The sequence below is a fragment of the Ruditapes philippinarum genome, unplaced genomic scaffold, assembly GCF_026571515.1.
Source record: "Ruditapes philippinarum isolate M1 unplaced genomic scaffold, ASM2657151v2 ctg592_1_1_1_1, whole genome shotgun sequence".
Classification (NCBI taxonomy): domain Eukaryota; kingdom Metazoa; phylum Mollusca; class Bivalvia; order Venerida; family Veneridae; genus Ruditapes; species Ruditapes philippinarum.
Window position 1 is genome coordinate 510,001 of NW_026854960.1, and position 21,234 is coordinate 531,234.

The 21,234-nt window shown below is 32.6% G+C and overlaps 1 protein-coding gene across 6 annotated transcripts in view; it reads left to right on the forward strand.

The window, feature by feature from the left end:
- Positions 1 to 21,234, forward strand: part of LOC132741637 (caspase activity and apoptosis inhibitor 1-like) — a 171,151-nt gene that overhangs the window by 139,794 nt on the left and 10,123 nt on the right. For all 6 annotated transcript variants that reach the window (XM_060729856.1, XM_060729858.1, XM_060729853.1 and 3 more), the window contains one exon: positions 2,747 to 2,812. In XM_060729856.1, coding sequence (XP_060585839.1) covers positions 2,747 to 2,812 — 66 coding nt within the window. The remainder of the gene's footprint in view (positions 1 to 2,746; positions 2,813 to 21,234) is intronic.

The window sequence follows — 21,234 nt, forward strand, 5'->3', positions numbered from 1 at the left end:
TATGCATTTTGTGAACATGTTTTATGAACTTTGGTCAATCATATCATTTTGTAAACACGTTAAATGAATTCAGGTCAATTGTATGCATTTTGTAAACATGTTTAATGAATTTTGGTCAATTATATGCATTTTGTAAACATGTTTAATGAATTTTGGTCAATTATATGCATTTTGTAAACATGTTTTATGAACTTTGGTAAATTATATGCATTTTGTAAACATGTTTAATGAATTTTGGTCAATTATATGCATTTTGTAAACATGTTTAATGAATTTTGGTCAATTATATGCATTTTGTAAACATGTTTAATGAATTTTGGTCAATTATATGCATTTTGTAAACATGTTTTATGAACTTTGGTAAATTATATGCATTTTGTAAACATGTTTAATGAATTTTGGTCAATTATATGCATTTTGTAAACATGTTTAATGAATTTTGGTCAATTATATGCATTTTGTAAACATGTTTAATGAACTTTGGTCAACTATATGCATTTTGTAAACATGTTTATTGAATTCAGGTCAATTGTATGCATTTTGTAAACATGTTTTATGAACTTTGGTCAATTATATATATGCATTTTGTTAACATGTTTATTGAATTCAGGTCAATTATATGCATTTGTAAACATGTTTTATGAACTTTGGTCAATTTTATGCATTTTGTAAACATGTTTAATGAAATTTGGTCAATTATATGCATTTTGTAAACATGTTTATTGAATTCAGGTAAATTGTATGCATTTTGTAAACATGCTTTATGAACTTTAGTCAATTATATGCATTTTGTAAACATGTTTTATGAATTTAGGTCAGTTATATGCATCAAATAAACATTTTAATGAACTTACTTCAATTATAATGCATTCTGAAAACATGTTTGATGAACTAACAAATGTCAGTTATGTACATTGCATGTTTAATTAAAGAACCAATAGGTTAATTAAATGCAAGTTAGTCCTATAAATGTAATACACATTTTACCAGTTGCATAGTAACTTATAAACATTATAAAGAAATAAAATAGGCTATCACAGATTGTTGCCCTTACATTTTTAGCTCAACTATTCATAGCGAAGTGGGGCTATCTTGCTCAGCTGGACGTCCAACGCAACAAAAAAACTATGTGAAGTTAAAATAACATGATATAAAACAAGAAATAACTTTTAAAAAGATTACTCGGCCGAAGCATAACAGTTTAGCTTATGCAAAAGTATGTTATTTTTAAGTTTTCAATACAAAAAGATATGTTAGCAATGCTTGCATAACAATGACATGATAATTATTTCTTGTAGCTATATAGAAAATATCCATGTTGTAAACATTGAAATTACATTATAAGATATTGATATTGATGATTTTTCAAAGAAGAACAACTTCAATTTATTAGTTAAGGTGTCCTTTTTACTTGTTTTCTGTAGTGTCAAAACTATCCCTTACATTTTATCATAGAGCTATCCTTAAAATTTTATTTCAAGAATGGTAAGAACTATCCCTTACATTTTTTTAGAATGGCTAGGACTGTCCTTTACATTTTATTTTAGAATGACCAATGAGTTTCATTGATTTCAGTTTGTAATTTTAAAATGACCAATGAAAATTTGTCTTATATTCTGTCCTTCCCTGTTAATTTACGGGAAGTCAAACCTATAACAGACAGACTTCGTCCGAAAAAAATAACTTTGTTTAAGTTTGTCTTTAATGCATTTCTTGTAGAGTAAAAAGTTTTTGTTTTTGTTTTTTTTAAATGTTTAATTTTTGACCTTTGAGATGAATTTCAAAGAATTTCTAAAAGCTTTTTGGAACTTTTTATTTTCATAAAATTGCTTTTTAATCTTTAAGATATCCTAAATAGATTTTACAAGAATTTGAACTTATAAATTGTCTTAAAATCTATTTAGTGAGAATTTACAAGAAATTGGTTAAATATGTAACTTAAACAGACAGCAACTGGGGGAAAATTTGAAAATATGGTTAAAAGTAATCCAATTTATCCGGAGATTTAAAACAAATCCTCAGAAGTAATTAAAGGGGAATTTAGATATATTTTTGACTTAATTATAGTATTACATTTAATGTGTAAATGTTAGTTGGACTAATTCTATTACAGTAACTCTGTCTTCTGAGATACTTGAACTTTTTAACTTTTATAGGGACTCCTTGAACTTTTTAACTTTTATAGGGATTCCAATGAGTTTTTTGACATGACGGGACTGGAAATAATTTTTTGAGATTAATGTTCAGTTTGATAATTTGTGTGCAAAATTTCAGATCATTCACTCTCTCTGTTTTTACAGAATGATTATTCTAATTGTGAAAAATGACCTTAAAATTGAAAAGTGTTGCAATACTTTTCACTCAAATCTGGCTATCAAAAGCATAAAAATACAAATTTCAAGTATATTTTCTAATTAATCTTTTGCATATCTTTCTGTTTTAAGTGTCTCAGCAGATCCATGTAAGAATTTCAAATAATTTTTAATCTAGGGGTGACTGGTTTGATTCTCGGACATAGCAAGTTTCACGGGACATTTCATCTGGGACATAAAGTCCAATGGTCATTTATCTCTCATCATTCAGAAATCTTGTGGGATTAGTAGTTGGTCACTTGCGTAGAAATTGGTATTATACTGGTTAGTTATCTAGGAAACCCAGTTAGCCAGATATGACAAAAAAATGTGTTAAAATCATTGTACATATAAAAACAAATAAACTTAATTTATGCATCTTTTTTTATTGACAGGTGATGACCCTGCCTCTATATCATCTTCTAGTACAGAAGACGAGACTTCAGATGAAGACATTGCAGGTATGTAACAATGTTTATAAAAGTGAGCTTTTTTTTTGTGTTCAACACCATTTTGAACACATTGAATTTTGCAATTTTGATTTCAGTGAAAATCAAACTTAACCTCTGTTTGGGTGTAAAATATATAAATACAAAATTTAAATCCTTCAAAAGTAATATCCTGTGGGAAAAGTAATTGTCTATGGACGGATGGACAGACATGTGCCTTAAATGGAATAAGGGGCCATTTCTGTTGTTATTTTCTTTTGTTAAATAATGGCCACTGGCCCCTTATTCTATTGTTTCGGAATGAAATCTCTTATTCTCTCTAAATTTATTCTGAATTCTTTTCAGAGCTACTTTCTAACATACTGTAACCGTTCTTGTAAAAACCAAGGAGAGAGGGGAGGGGGGGGGGGGGGGTTTGTTACAAAGTTGGTTAAGCTTACTGACTAGCAAATGACTTTAATCACTGTGGGTTTGAATCTTGTCATGGACATTGGATACTTTCATGTGAGGAAGCTATCCAGCTGGCTTACGGAAGGTCAATGGGTTTACTCAGGTGCCTGTTTTATTTCATGCACAAGAGGTCTTCCTCTACAAGTAAAGCTAGTAAGTCAATATATGACCTTCACTGTGTTAGTGTCACTTAAAGTGATAAAAAAAAACAAATAAAACCAAGGTCTCTCTATAACCAGTTCAAATGCTTGTAGCCTTAAAGTAGCTGAAATAGATTGATCGAACACTTTCTCATGTTGGCTAGTCCACACTTACCCTGACCATTGTTATGGTACACTTGACTTACCAAAAGATAGCCTTTTAGACTACTTATTAAATGAGGAAAAAAGTAAAAGTATAACCCATTCTTTACTAACAAGAGCTTAATTTGTTTTCTTAACTTTTCATCAGGATGACCTAAAAAAAAAAAGGAGATTTTTTTTTCTGGAAGAATCATTACTTCAAACAGTTTTGATGTAATCAATTAATCTTTCATTGCATCTTTCACTTTCTACTTAAGATCAATGACTTCTTAATTAAAAGAGCACCTGGTAAGACTAAATTTGGCAAAAAACACGCTCTGTCTGAACTTTTCCAAATTGATAAAAGAAATTTATTTTTCGTGATCATGTGTAATTTTTTTTTCACTGCAAATAACTCTATGCCAAAAAGCGAATTAAATTTTCATGATGGGCCTTCAGTCTATAGGTTCAAACAGACCTTAGGGAGCTATCACTTTCATGAAGGTTGATTTTTGTCTGATTGGTTGGCGATATTCGTATATTGAAAATGTTTTTCAAAATATCGGCTCAAATTTCATTTGTCTACAAAACGAAGATGTAGAAGACAAATGGAGTTTTTTGGCAAGAAAATATGTCTGGTTATGACTTGTCAATAGGCAATAGAATTTCATAATTGAAATGAATGGTTTTTGCAATAATGAATATTTACAAAAGCTTGCACAAAATTTTTCGTTGTTGAAAATCGACCTGTGGATGATGAGAAGTTAAAGTATAAGTACTTTACTTTATATTGCAGATCATGCTTTTAATATCATTCTTTTTCATCCTTAGAATATTTTTGTATCAAATTTATTGGAAAAAATTAATTGTTAGGAGCCTATCCTGCTGTCATTGTTAATAACATAATAAATTTTCGTTTTATTTGAAGAAATAAAATTATCATTCACTTTCCATTCACATTTCACATACAGGAAAAGACTCCTGTTTAATACACAGTAGGGCAAACCTTACAATTACCTTTTTTTCCCTCTCACGGCCCATGCAAGTTTGGGTAGTGTAGGTAGGTACATATAGGTAGAATATTCTTTTATTAAGCATAGTTCCATGCTCCAATTGTTTTTTATTCACAAAGTGACATGGTGAGCTTTTGTGATCGCTTTTCATCTGGCGTCCGTCCGTCTGTCCATAAACTTTAAACAACATTTCCTCATAAACCACTAAGCCAATTTCATCCAAACTTCACAGGAATGTTCCTTTGGTAGTCAACTTTAAAAATTGTAAAAACTTAAAAAATCTTCTTATGAAAACATCTTCTAATGGGTGTCTACCAAGTTTGTTTAAATAAAAGCCCCTGGTTTAAAATTGGCCTTGGCCCAGGGGCCTATATACAGGTGAGCAATTCCAGAGCCATCATGGCCCTCTTGTTCCTTCAGGCATTAAGTTATTGAACCATCTGTTTGTCTCTCCTTACAAGGTTAACCTTGGATATATCTTAAGTTCTACCTGTACCAATGACTTTATACTTTACACACTTAATAATTAACACACAGTTTATGATCTTGGCAAGTTACATAACTATGGCTTCTATTTTTTCCAAGTTACTGCCCTTTTTTCAGCACTTTAAAAATGGATCTGGTTAACTAAACTGGCTAGTAATATCTTAAGTTCTATCTATACTGATGGCTTCATAAATTCCCAACTTACTTATCAATACAAAGTACAGGAATCTTCAGTTAGTTACAGAGACTGGTTAAAGTTAGTGCTATGTGAAAGAACTATTACTCTATGTTTTTTGATTATCTCCCTTTATGAAACATTATAATGCTTTTCCATGGGATTTCCACAGTGATAGAAAGTCACCAAAGGGAGGAAGTTTACCCGCCAAGAACTATAATGCTTCCTTGCTTGCTTTTTGTATTATCTCCCTTGATAATTACTGAATAATGCTTTGATAATTACTTTTGCTTACCAATAATACTTGATTCATTGACTGATGACATTTGATATTTGGTAGGAACATACACTTTCGCTCATGCAGCTTTTGTTTATGGACTGGGTAGGTGGATACCTTTGGTGGTATTCTAACTTTGGGTGGAGTAGGTAAAAAACACTGGTGTTAAAATAGATATTTGTACTTTTGCTTACACTGCCTTTATTCATGGACTGATGCATAGATAAACATACTTTTGGTGGACCTATTATAAGTTAGGGATTAGGAATAAGATATTAATACACAACAGAGTTGGACTGGATGGTAAAATGAAAAATGGCTCTTGAGGGCTTCAGATTCAAGGTGGCTTACCACCATGATACTGAGTGAAAACAACCAACACCACACATGGTCTAGGCCCAATTGCACTTTCATGTAGTCTGATCAGGTTCGATCTGTATTTGATGGATTAATTCCCCTTTGCTTCTTAATAAAAAAAAATAAAAAAAGGACAGGGAAAACATGAAAATTCATCATGGTAATATAAGTGGGGCTTGGATATTGATCATGATATGCAATTACAAGATTGTTTATTTTATCTATTTAAGCAATGTTGTAATTGGTGAATTCTGATTGGCAGACGGGGGATTATTGATAAATGTGAAAATTTACCCATCAGTCTTAGTTTCCTGATAAAAATGAGAAATCCGCCCAGAGAGGGTCTCCATTTGAAACCAGATACTCCAACAGCTAAATGACTTAAAAGACAAAATTGTCAACCCATGTTCCAGCGAAATTGTTTTCACAATAATAAGCTATTTTGTTTCATTCAATTTGTAGCAAAGTTGGTTAGATTTCAAATCAAGTCTGACAGGCTTTGAAATAGAGTAAATTAAGACTTTTAATGGCGGAAAAAAATTACAGGAGCCGTCAGAGGGCCGTATCAATCCAAACCAATCAAAATTTAAACTGTTCCATCATTTTATACTGCTTAACTTAAGTTAATTGACAAAACAGTAATATGAAATACTGGATGACAGACAATTTAATTAATTAAGTCTGGCATGTAATAGCAAGAGTCAGAATTATTTGTTGCTTTATGAAATGCAAATGGAGACAGACGTATTTTGTATTCTGATAAAGAATGTGTCACAAGGTATTTAGAGTTTTAATTTTCAAGTGACTACTTTATAGCAGTACTTTATTATTGGTACCTGGCATTCATATTTTGCGCTGGGAGGTTGGACCTGGGGGGTTGGGATGTATGTTTTATTAGGAAGTGTGTTCAGTTGATGTAGTCAAAATGGTTAAATCAGCTGGGTTTTTTTTGTCTACTTAATGTTTTATTGATATTTAATTGAATACAACGAAATATGCTTCTCTGTAGCCAAATGGTTTCACTGCTGTTGGTTTGAATCCCAGCGGGGACACTGATGGGCTATCCTGCTAATTTAAGGAAGGTGGGTGGTTCTACTTAAGTAACTATTCCTGCCAATAAAACCTTGAAGTTTCCTTTATTATATTTATAGTGTGCCTTAAAACCTAACAAAAGGACACCAAACTAAACATGAAATTGTCACTTTTGTTACCAAATTCCGTTGATCTCTTGTGATTTTTGCTATAATGATATATTTGTTGTCAAAGTGTAACGGGTACAGAGTCCCTAAACCTGTCTTCTTTCCTGTTGTGACTCGGATCTTGAACATTGGAACTTGCAAACATTTACAAACATCTTCTAATGGCGTCTAACCAAGTTTGTTTAAATAAAAGCCCCTGGTTTAAAATTGCCTTGGCCCAGGGGCCTATATACAGGTGAGCAATTCCAGGGCCATCATGGCCCTCTTGTTCCTTCAGGCATTAAGTTATTGAACAATCTGTTTGTCTGTCCTTACAAGGTTAACCTAAACTGGCAAGTTGGATTTATCTTAAGTTCTACCTGTACCAATGACTTCATACTTTACACTCTTACTAATTAACACACAGTTTATGATCTTGGCAAGTTACATAACTATGGCTTCTATTTTTTTCCAAGTTACTGCCCTTTTTTCAGCACTTTGAAAATGGATCTGGTTAACTAAACTGGCTAGTATATCTTAAGTTCTATCTATACTGATGGCTTCATAAATTCCCAACTTACTTATCAATACAAAGTACATGAATCTTCAGTTAGTTATAGAGACTGGTTAAAGTTAGTGCTATGTGAAAGAATAATTACTGTATGTTTAAGATTATCTCCCTTTATGACACATTATAACGCTTTTCCATGGGATTAACTTGAAACACATCACACAGTGATAGAGACCAAAGGGAGGAAGTTTACCTGCCAAGAACTATAATGCTTCCTTGCTTTTTAGCTCACCTGTCACAAAGTGACAGGGTGAGCTTTTGTGATCGCTTTTCGTCCGGCGTCAGTAAACTTTTACTTTAAATGACATCTCCACTTGGCACTTGGCACAAACCACTTGGCCAATTTCATCCAAACTTCACAGGAATGTTCCTTTGGTGGTCACCTTTAAAAATTGTTCAAAGCATTTCATTCCATGCAGAACTCTGGTTGCCATGGCAACCGAAAGAAAAAAACTTTAAATATCTTCTTTTAAAAAACCCTAAGAGCTAGAGCTTAGATATTTGGCATGAAACATCTTCTAGTGAGTGTCTACCAAGTTTGTTCAAATAAAAGCCCTGGGGTCAAAATTGGCCCCGCCCCAGGGGGTCATTGATTTTCCCTATATGACTTGCAAGCATCAAACCTAAAGTGCTTGATAGTCAACCATGGCTGCCACCCCCCATCGTTAAAATTTTTTGATCTTTTATTGGTCCCTTTTTGGAACGACGCAATCCTCCAATTGAAGTAACAGGTTTGACATTTGTGTGAGTAACAATATTTGACTTGTTTGACATCATTGAAAGGGCTCAGTCAATGTTAAGTACATGTCACAAAGTGTCTGCTATTTACATACTAGCTAATGGTTTGAATACTCAAAATTGGACAATGATTCCTTAATTACTCAATCTTGAGTCAAAGTCCCTGATTTAGTATGTCTATCATGAGCTTCTGTTTGATAGGTTTGAACCCCATCATGGACATTATCATAGATACTTTCTTAATAGAAAGCTATTCAGCAAGTTTACAATCAGAAGGTTTTTGTCATTAAGATTTTTCTGAGGAGGTTGTTTTGGTTTTAGACGGTCATGCGATCAGTTTTTTTTTATCACATGTAACAAAAAGTGTTTTTTGTAACTTTTGAAGCAGGTTGGACCGCATTTGAGATTTTGGGCCTCCTGTCACCTCTTAATGACAACTCTGTATGAATCTACCTGAAGGTGTCTGCTTGTACTTCAGGTAATTCATGAAGCGGCAGTTTGAGTCTGGACCCTAAACCAGTATAGCCAGGTACCGGAGAATCCACATACAGACATGCTTTCAGTGACAGTCTGATTTAATAACTTGCCAATAAAACCCAATGTTCCTTTTTTTATGAGAAAAGCATATTTTGTTCTAGAGAACTATTTTCTTTCTCTGTTATTGAAAATGCTGCGTGTAGAATCATACATAAGTAAATAAAATCTTGAAAAGGTACATTAATATGTCTATGTTGACAGCCTTATTTCAGAAATTTGTGTTAAAAGTTTTTGACACTTTTTTTTTCATTGCGTACACCATACTTTTGATAGGAAGTGTATAATTGAATAGAAGAAGTGGGACCTGTCTTGTAACATATCAAGTTTGAAGGCATGCTTTTATAAGAAACTGTTAATTTCCATCAGGGAACCAATTTAAATCTCAAATATTTTGACTTAAATCTGCCTCCATATTGATGTTAAACTATATTGCCTTTGAAATCTTGATGGTAGAAGGCGTTTAAAAGACAGAAATCTTGAATTGTTTGTCGTAATTTATTTTGAAGAATGACAGTAAACCGAATTGAAGAAATTTAAACTGTTAATATTGAAATAGAAGAGTGTCAATTCCCTTCAAATGTATTAAAGAAAATTGGTTTTGAAACAATAAAAAATGCATTTGTTGGCAGATTTTAAGAATCGGCTACACATGCATTTATCAGAGTTAATAATAGGAATGTTGGCAAGAAAAAAATGATGACAGATGAAGATTTAGTTGTGGTGAAGAAGTGGATTCCAAGGAGCAGTTATTATGAGCTTGATAATTTAAAATGTTTTGTACATGTGATAATTATGTGGTGAAAGCCAGGTTTGTTTTCACATCTTGAACCGTGCATACTCCCTTGAGGTCCCTGAACTTGCTATAGTTCTTGAATGGACTGATCTACCTTTCCTTTATGGACCTATGCATTGGAATTTTGGGTATTTTATGATGAAATTTTCAACCTGTCCAGCCAACAGTTCAAGGTCTGGTCAGACTGCGTCATTGTAAATAAGTGGTCTGACCTGTCTGTGTGTTAGTGGCAAAGGGTAATCAGTCTCATTTCAAGCAAGGTAAGAGTTGTAGCCCTTTGACCTGCTGGAACAGAATGTGATTGACCTTGCCAGTCCTGAGTATAGAGCCAGACCAGCCTGCGCATCCAAGCTTCACACCATTGGTAGCACAGTATTTGTATTTTGAATCTGAAATCTCTTATTTTCAAATGGGCTAGTCCAAATTCATAGCAAGGTTAATCTGTTAAAGAAATCCAGCAGTTTATTAGTTAAACTTTATAATACTAATGGACTGTTCCAAAATTGAAATCACTGAAACTCAAAATTTAATTGTTCCACATTCAAATTTTGGTCAAATCTATTACATAGTGGGGTCAGTGTTAAACTTACAATATAGATAAGTGTCCTTCTGTAAAGGTTGTGCGGTAAATTAAGATGGCTAGTTTTACAATCAGTTGGACAATTTCATTTGACTTTTATTCCTATTAAGACAATAGTCAGTTGGCCGAATAGTTTTATTTGAAATGTACACTTTAAGAAATTTGTCAAGCCAAATGGCCAGTTTTTGACAGGTTAATCCATCAAACTCCAGTGTTCTGTCATTTATTTATGAGTATTTCATGCTAGGTCATGCTGATTTATAAAGTTTTATAAGTTCAAAAATAGTTTAGAAAAAAAGCTGACCATTTGGGAGTAGCTGTCAATCAGTATTTATGACCGAGACTTGTTGTTTTTAGAGACGGTCATTCATAAAACTGTCATTATATGTAAGTTGCACTTATATGTTTTCAGATTGTGACTAATTGAGCTAAACAACCTTGAATCTTTCAGGGTTATTTTCCCTCGCAATTTTGGCTTTTAAAGAAGCTTTTGAAAATTGTTTTTATGATGCTGTCAAGTGTCCAAATTTAGACATTTTTCCAGTTCCGCAATAAAATGTGTCTATATTTTGAGTCTTCAAGTTTCATACATGTAAAATCTGGCTGGTATTAAAGAAGTTTAGAGCACACTTTCCTTCTCTGACAGATCTTGTTGTTTTATTAATATCATAAAAGCCAATGCTGCAAGGACAGAGCCCAGGATTTTTTCCCAGGATTTTGGGAACATGACCCATCCCCATAGAATTTGGAATTTCAGCAATATTTTGTTAAAAATTTGGAAAAAATGCATGACTGAAAATTGACTGTGATTAAATGAATGCAAACAATTACTGTCTAGGATGGCATCTTCAAACATTTAAGCACTATAACAAGTGAAGAAGCCCTTATTTTCAAAGATTTTAGAGTTTTTATTCAATATTTTTTTATTTTGTAATAGTCAATTGGGAATTTTTCCCTGCAGATTGGGAAAACAACATATTATTTTCAATAATTGGGAATAACACCAAATATCGGCTATAAAATAAGCCAAAAAAAGGTCCCCTGAGCCCCCTAACCTGCACAACTTTTTACTGTAGGCTGTTTAACATGTTAATGTCTAAATAAATTGCTTTATTTAGTACCGTCAAACCAGTGCAGGGATGAGGGGTGTGACTTTTTCATTATCCCTCATGGACTCAATCAACTGAGTTGCAATTTTCGTTAATTTTGTGATTTAAAGCTTCTGAGGAACCCTTTTTTCAGATTTTACACATCCAATGGACATTTTAAAATTTCAGAGCAGGAAAAGTCTGTTATAAAAGATGAATTCCTCCGAAGGAATTCCTGTCACTTTGATAGCATTTTAAAGAATAGCTAAAACATTTTCATATTGCAGACATTGACAACATGTTTAAAGTTTCAACATTATAAGTGATAGGAATTACAGGCAAACTTGTAATTTATGGATATAAATGAGTTTGATATGTAGAAATGGTGTTTTACCATGATATAATTCAAGCCTTTATTTAAGAATGGATCATCGGAAATATATGCATTTCTGTCATAAAAAAATATCGTACAGATTGATTTATATAGATTGCTGACACCATTACATCTCATTTTTATGAAAAATATATATATATTTGTATTTGATGTAAGATATATAATATATATTTGTATTTGATATAAGCTTCATAAGACTTTGCTTTCAGAATTTATTTTTAACTTTTATCCTACCTAAATTCTGTTATAGATTTGTCCAATGTTTTTGCATTTGGAAGAGTCCATTACTATTTCTAGGGATTTCAAAGTCAGAATATTTAAAAATAAATTAGTTCATGGTATAGAGTCTCAGGTCGTTTGTGTCAGTTGGCTGGTGACATGTTAAGACTGTAGGTACCTTGGAGTTGAATATAGTCTCACCTATATTCATAATAATGAATAAATTAAAGGGTTGACTGCAAAACTGTAGTAACTTAAATAAAATAAAGAAGGACTTACAACAGTTTTGCAGTCAATCCTCTAATGGCATGTCTCCAAGCTGTTGTGAGGTTAAAGGTGAAAGTCAGACACTATAATTTATTGTTTCACTAATCTGTTATTTTTTCAAAGCTTTGAATTTAGAAGTTTAATTGAAAAAAAAATATCCCTTTGACTGGTGGAACCAAACGTTACATGCCTTTTCATCATGATCAGTACATAGACTTATAATGAAACATTTAATTTCAAGATTTTTTTTTTTGTACATGTATTTACATGTATGTTTGTTTCTTTTATTTTGAGATAGAGAAGACAAACAAATAGTTATATTTGGAATAATAGGAAAAGTACTTTTTAAGGATTAAGTTGTGTGATATAATAATAGGAAAAGTAAGATAATTTAAGCCATTTAAGGATTGTTGACTTATATAATATATTAGTACCTGGTCATAGAAATAGAAGCATGCTGGCATATATGATAATAGATTTCATATTCTGACATACACTATAAACAGATTGGTCCTTCAAAAATACATCTTTAGCTTTTGAAGGGGAATGGCTATGTGTAAATTGAACGTTTTATGAATAACAGGCCTCAAGGATTGGACTAGATGTTTGTCAGAAATAATGTAAAGTTTGAGCTCCAAATATGAGAAATTTTGTTATGTAAAAAAGCCTGTGTCTCTGGTGAAAATAATTCTTTTCTAGGTATTGTAAGACAAAGATGAAATGTTATACATGCCGCCAAAGAGGTGAACATATTAATGTTTTTAAAATAAGCATGATTGGTCAGTATGTCTAGTAATCTTAAGGATCTCTAAGCCATGTGGGTTCAAACCCCCTCAAGGGCAAGCTGTAACGTTTGCTTGAGCAAGAAAATTTACACTAATTTCTTAGTACTGGTTGGTTCCAGGAACGCATTTGAAAGTGTGTCTATAAGTTTATAGCTAGCTTCCTACGCAATCTAACTGAAATAGATTTAGTATAAACTAAAGACATTTCATATTGGTCAAAATGTTATCAATCATACAGGAGTGTTTAATATATATATATATAATTATATATATATTTACTAGGGATAAGAATATAAATCACTGCTATTTTTTTACTGCCTATTTTTCTGACAGATATCACAAATTGAAGAGAAGAGAAACATTTGATGTCCTTGGTGTCAAATTTGACCATTTCTACTGAACTCTAATACAGGGAAATAAAATAAATATGAATAATAATGGTCACAAATTAGATATTTTTGTGAGTTTTATATTTCTAATGTTCATTTGTTAGTGACCGCTTGTCAAAAATAATAGTGATAGATAGGTCTAAAAGCCGAAATTGGTCCGTGAATAAGAATTTGTTGTCCGGTCGGAAGGAAAAAAAAGAAATATATCTTTACAGTCTTGTCTAAGATGTGCCAATTACTCTAAAATTAATGTTGACCCATTTGGTTTATATCTGCTGATTTGTAGAAAGTGATGGTCATTTCATGTCAGAAAAAAAATCAAATATAACAAAAACAATGAGTGTAACATTGTAACTTTTAAAATGATTCGATCAACATTAATGTTTAAATCTGAGCCTGCTTGTGACAACTGAATTAAATTACACGTGGGGCCACTGCAGACGTAGATCAGGTAGCGGGCACATTTGTGGTTTGTCGTCTAATCATGCTTATTGAAATGTTCCCAGCACATTTGTGCTGTGTTGTCTAGTCATGCTTGTTCCCGGGACATTTGTGCTGTGTCGTCTAGTCATGCTTGTTCCCAGCACATTTGTGCTGTGTTGTCAAATCATCATCATGCTTGTTTCTGGCACATTTGTGCTGTGTCGTCTAGTTATGCTTGTTCCCGGGACATTTGTGCTGTGTTGTCTAATCATGCTTGTTCCCCGGACATTTGTGCTGTGTCGTCTAGTCATGCTTGTTCCCCGGACATTTGTGCTGTGTCGTCTAGTTATACTTGTTCCCGGGACATTTGTGCTGTGTCGTCTAGTTATGCTTGTTCCCAGCACACTTGTGCTGTGTTGTCAGTCATGCTTGTTCCCAGCACATTTGTGATGTGTTGTCAACTAGTCATGCTTGTTCCCGGGACATTTGTTCTGTGTTGTCTAGTCATGCTTGTTCCCAGGGACATTTGTTTGTGTTGTCTAGTCATGCTTGTTCCGGGACATTTGTGCTGTGTCGACTAGTCATGCTTGTTCCCGGGACATTTGTGCTGTGTTGTCTAATCATGCTTGTTCCCGGGACATTTGTGCTGTGTTTTCCTAAAGATGTTGAATGTTAACTTAATGATTAACAATTCTATGATAGATATTTAGGTTGGTGTGGTCTAAAGTGCTGTTCAGTTTGTTACAAGATGGGTGGAGTGTGGTGATAATGTCTATGGCTTCATATTATTTAGTCAAATTTTAAAAGCTTAAAATTACTTATTGAAGTAAATGGTTAGAATTCAGTTCAGTTTGGAACTGTGTTTGTGCACCGTAAAACCAAACAAACAAAAAATTTCAGAACTGTCGTAGTGCATTATAAAACCAGACAAACAAGACGTTCAGAACTGTGTTTGTGCACTGTAAAACCGAACAAACAAGACATTCAGAACTGTGTTGGTTCACTGTAAAACCAAACAAACAGGAAGTTCAAAAATTCTTTGGTGCACCGTAAAACCAAACACACAAGATGTTCAGAACTGTGTGGTGCACCGTAAAACCAAACACACAAGATGTTCAGAGCTGTGTTGGTGCAACATAAAACCAAACAAACAAGAAGCTTGTGCACTGAAAAACCAAACAAACAAGACGTTCAGAAAGTTATTTTTAGGTTGAGAAGGTACATGCTTGTGCCTTTGTCGGATATTAAGGAAGGTCTCAATATGATAATTTCTCTTGTAGCAGATGGTTTAATCCCCTAACTCTCATTATAGTTTTACTGAAATATTCATTTGTATACATATTAGCAAGATACCCAACCCAGTTAATATTCTGGCAATAACATGTTCTTGAAATAGTTGTCCCCTGAAAATCATCTCTCAGTTATTGTTTTACCTTGGATGTTTTTGTTGCATCCTAAAAAGAACAAATATTTGAATGAAAATGTGAATAAGTATTTACAATTTATTTTTTGGTACTTCAGTGTGCAATGCTGGTGTAATAAAGGTCAAGGTCATATTGAACTTTGTAGAATGTATTCATCCAAAAGTTTTTGTCAGTCACCAGCAAAAATGGGAAAGACCATATGGAAATATGGACATTTCTTTTTCTCCTTTCACTCAGATATTGGAAATTACATTTAATCTTGTAATTAGAAAATTGGTGATACTGAAAAACAATCCCCACCAAGATAAAAACGGGTTTCACAAGTTTACAAATTACTGACTTTTAAAAATCTTTTCTTTGACACTCTTAAAACTAGCACTTTCAGCAGAGTTCAGATTTGATTTGATGTATTATTTGTCATTGTAATGGTTTATGTCAGTTGTATAGCAAATGGCAAGACACCTTAAGGTGTTATTAAGTTCTCCTGTGGAACTGCAAGGTTGTTATACAAGGTTGTATTACAGCCACTTATCAACTGATCTCCTTTACATGCCAATTAGTTGAAATTGATAGGGAGGGGAGAAAGAAAACTGAAAAAAAAGAGAGAGAAAAAATATAAAAAAGGTTGGGTTTCTACTGTAACATTAGTCATTTTACGAAAAAATTCAGCGCAAATTTTTTCATTTTGACTATCTCTGAAAAGACATTTTGTCATTCACATAACATATGCAATGTCAAGGTCGCACTTGTAGATTGAAGGTTGATCATAGGTTTACTCCGGAACTAAGAATATTTCGGGTTTTTGCCCATCTTATTCAGGGGTGCAAACAAACTTTTGCAGTATACAGCTTCAAAAGTAAGAGTAACAGGTTGACTTATCTATTGCGACCTGTAGTGCACATGATGAAGCTTTGACGGTAAAAGGAGGATAAGCTTGTAAAAACCCACATTTGCCATATAAATGAGCTGTGTCACGACAAAAGCAACATAGTGCGTTTGCAACCAGCATGGATCCAGACCAGCCTGCGCATTCGCGCAGTCTGAACAGGATCCATGCTGTTCGCTATCAGTTTCTCTACTTGTAAAAGGGTTGGTAAGCGAACAGCATGGATACTGATCAGACTGTGCGGATGCGCAGGCTGGTCTGGATCCATGCTGGTCGCAAACACACTATGTTGGTTTTGTCATGATGAGGCTCAAATCTTGTCTTATGACCTGACTGAGGATTACTGGTTATAAAAAAATGGTGCATGAAACCCCTCTAGTTAAATTAAAATTTGAGATGCAACACTGATCAAGGTACAGAAGTTGCTTATTACTTGAGAGAGAAAGAGAAAAAAACAAGCAAAATTTAGAACAGATAAACTGCCTGCTTGCTCTGAAAAGCCAAGTTCTTAATAATAGAGGAAGGGGAAAAAAAAATAAACAATAAAATTTTAAGTAAATATTTTATTAACAATTGTTTCTTCCTATCAATTTGTGCACGAAAATTATAAAATATAAAGTCTAGACTTCATAATTATCTTTAGTGCTACAAATATAATTATACTGTCACATCATACCTAAACACCATTTAATACGATGAAAAGATGTATTTTAATATTATTGAAAATGTATAACCTTTACTGAGGATCAAGCCTCTAAAACAATTATATCATTCTTTTAAATTGATTCTTATTAGATCTAGAGGTTAAGAGCATTTTAATTTTGATTTTTGTACTTTTTTTTCTCTCTCTCTGGATAAAATGTGAATTTGAGTCGTTAAAAAAGTTTTAGATACACTGATGACTCATTTGATAATGATTGATTTTATTCTATATGTTTTGAAGAGTTTTGCAAGGGGGAGGGGTTGGAGTGGGGGTCGGGTGGGGGCGGTATTTGTCCCATATTGAGAAGATGTCATGTTTTTTTTGTCATTAGTTGTCAACTTATACATTTATAAACCTAATCTGCTTAGAAATCAAGGCATAATGTAAGATTTAGTGACAGATGCCACTGTGAAATAATGTCAAAGTAAAACAAATCATTATAGAAAGAGAAAGTAATATTTAACAATTTTGTTTGTTGTTTTTTGTTGGGAGAATATTCAATTTGGGTATAGTTTAACAGCATTTTCTCTTCCACTTACAGGAAGTACTATTCGAGAAGGGACATCCTATGAGCCCCTCTAAACATGCTGCTTTGACACTTTAAGGAAACCATTATGTATTACACATGGTTTTATGTTGTTGCCCCCACTGAAAAAAAAAATATTATGTTATATAAAACCATATCCCTGATTGGAAATGTCAAACATAATTTTTTCTTCTTCATAAAATAAAAGGATTATTCCCATCACATGTTATGAGAACATATTCTGAAAACATATTCATAATCAAGTACAATAAACTACAGTTAATTCTATACAAAATTGATCAGTTTTTGTAATTATTAAGCCATTTATATGATTTTCATACTGCGGCATATTGTGGATTAAGAGAATAGGCAGTGGTGATAAATCTATCATATTTTATTTGAACTAGGAAAATTTCCATATTAGGAATTGTCATCTGTTTCAGTTATCAATCATTTTATTAATTTCAATTTAAAAATGGTTTCTATGGAAACAGTACATTTGAGGCAGGAGGTCCAATATACGGTCTGGTAACAGGTTGTCACATGATCAATCTATATAATTTACAGAATTACGGACAAGGGGGTTTAAACCATTATGTATTGATTATGAGGAAGATTGTCATGTATTGTCCTCTAATTTTAATTAAATCAAGTCATATGGATATTTCAATTTTGCAGATTGTAATATAATATCGTAAATCATGTAAATTGAGTAAATGCGTAGAATATGATTATATTCTTTCCACCGGCATGTATTAAATTTAGACGTGTTGGAATTGACATTTCACTGTAGATCTGACTGTCTGACAAATGATTATTAAATTAAAACATATTGATATAAAAACTGGGGGGGGGGGGGGGGGAATATGCGATGAAAATAATAAGTTTAATATTAATTTTCACACTATAATTCTTATTCAACTGGTAGTGTATCAAGTTTTCATCACACATTTTTTTCGTACTTCTTTGAAAAGTATATTTTTGCAGGAAATAATAAGTATTATATTTTTGTGGTGTTACATTACTAAATTTGTCGTGGTGTTAAGAGAAAGAAAAAAGTATTGTTATATTATGAACGCTTTTAATATGATTTTTAAAAAAAGTTGTTAGTTGTGATAAAATTGTAGGCAGGTGACTGAATTTCTGGTACAAACATTATAGTACAATTTTTTCAATATTTTTAGAATTTTAAAGGATTGGGGATACCTGAATTTAAGTTTAATGTCCCCATTCATTGTCAAGAAAATGAAATGTTTGAGTTTCAAAAATTGAAGCTTTTTTTTTCTCTTCATTTTATGAAATAACTGATTATTATAAAATACTGATACTGTGCGCAACAAAGAACAGTAACTGTTGTGTGTTTTAACTTGTAATCCAGCCACTAATTTGCTTAGGGAAAAAAAATATGTCTCTCTTGAACAAAACTTGAGGTAAAAACATGAGTAGCATTTTGTACCTTTGACTTTATTTCTGTAATTTAAAAGATAACAAAGTGAAATATAAACATAGATTACATACAAAATGAGGTGATAAGACATAAGTAATTGTGTTGAACAGCTGCTGTTTAATGGGAGAGACAAAGATGGATGGGTAGGGGGTAGCTATAATGCTTTCAAGGATACAAATGGGAACTGGATGAGTGGAAACCTTGGAGTTTGACCCTGTTTTTGACTGAACATTACTGTCCGGTTCATTCAGCAGTTGTGAACCTTATAGAGGATCTTGTCTGTGTAGGTTGTGTTACTAAGGAGCCCTATAGCATGTGGCAGCATAGTGGTGGTGGTTGGGGTGGTTTAACTCCGGATCACGTTGAATAAGCCACATTAAACTTACCAAGGCACAATTCAGCCATGGCATGACTGTTTCGATATCATTTACATGGTGTTTTTATACTGTAATTGTGCTGATGCCCATGATTGTACTGGTGCTGATAATGTTGGGTTACTCAGTGTGCCAGGTCTATTGTTATAGTGGGGCTGGGGCTGTGGTTCCGTTGCCAATTTAAGTTTGAAAGATAATTTATAGCAAGCTGATTCGATGTTGAAATCCTTTAATATTGTCATACCTGCCATAATGACATGTAAATTTTACTAGAGTCTGTCCATGCAAACTATATTCTTTGTATATTATTTAAGCTTGCAAACGGCAACTGTTTATAATCCATGCCACCATTGCAGACCAAGATTATCCGGCAAATCCATGCTGTTTGATCATGGTCTGCACAATTCGCAATTCAATCAGTATATTTTTTGACATTTTCACTAAAAATGAAGAATGGTTTTTGTCATGGTTAAATGATAGTGATAGGCAAGTCCTTTTAAGATATTTAACAATAAAAAATTATAGTAAGGGATAATGAAAATCTTTCAAATTCACAATGGACTGATCTTATTCTTAGCAGAACAATTAGGTTTCTTGAAAAAAATTAGTAGAGTATTAGGGATAATGGTTATGTTTATTTATCTATGTATATATAAACACAAAAAAAATCTGCACGCTGCTGCCAGGACTCAAACCACGGGTCTCTGGATTGCCGGTCTCGTATGCTAACAACTACCCCACAGCGGTCGTTGCGTTTTCTTCGTGCTAATTGACCTCAAATATTTATGTTATTTTGAACTTTATTATATATATATCTATATGTAGATGATTTATAAATGTGTTACATCAAAATATGTATGTGGATATTTATATTGTTTTCAATATCTCTCAAGCCACGTCTTAAGGGAGTGAATCATGAATAATAGATTGTCTAGTGAAATCAATTTCTGAATTGAATTAGGGCCTCTGTAGCCAGTTTGACTAGAGATATTGAAAAATGGACCAGTGGTCAATTTTGTATATAATCCAGCTTGTTTAAAGACAAGAAGTGATGACCATCTTATTATAGAAAATAACCACCTTTGGGATCAATAAGTATTTAAGCAAGGAATTGAGAATTTCCAAGAATTACCAATCAACTTATAAACTTGCTTTTTGTTGTTTTTTTGGGGGGAGGGGGGATTGGGGGCATTGTTGGTTGGCGTCGTTTTTCTTATCTTGGTTTACACGGCTATGTATGGCAGTTAGACATAGTTGGCCTTAATATGATTTTGACTCTTTTGTTCAGAATTGATTGATTGATTGATTGATTGATTTGTGTATATATATAATTATGTCATTCTTCAATCAGTCATGATAATAACAGTTCAGGATACAACCGTCCATTAGAATTAAGATTCTGCATAAGATTAAAAGAATTCAAGGTATTTCTATATATTTTTGAAAGAATGATAATCATGTTATTTCTATTTTTCAATAACATAGAGTCAAAATGTGTAAAGGGGAAAGTTATTAATATAAACTGACCTTTGTAAGAATTTTGCTGCTAATGATAATTAACATATGAATTTTACTGTAAATAATAATTAACATATCTTATTTTTTTGTAGGTCATATTTAAAGGCCCATTATGGCCAGCCTAGAAATGCTTTTACTTTTATTTCTAAAAAACTTTTTTTTTTAATTTTGGTGCCCTAAAGTTGCTCATTGGCCAATTATCTGAACCATCTTTTCCTTCTGTTGCTTTTTGGCAATTAGCAAAGTTGAAGTGATTTAGTATTTGTTATGGAAGTCAAAAATACTACTATTGTTTACATTTTGCTATCTTTGTGACAAATAATTTCATATTTAGCGCTGCATTTTTCAGGTAACAAGCATCTTATATGTTCTAGAAACATTATTTAAAAATAATAATATTCATGTTTGCTCAAATCTAGAGTAGTAAAAATTTATTGAATTCTGAGGCATAATGTGCCTTTAAGATAAAACTTTCTTTTTATTGCAATATTAATTGTGGTGAATTGTTGAGTCATGTATTTGTTATTTAGCGTAAATATTGTTTTTAAGCAATGA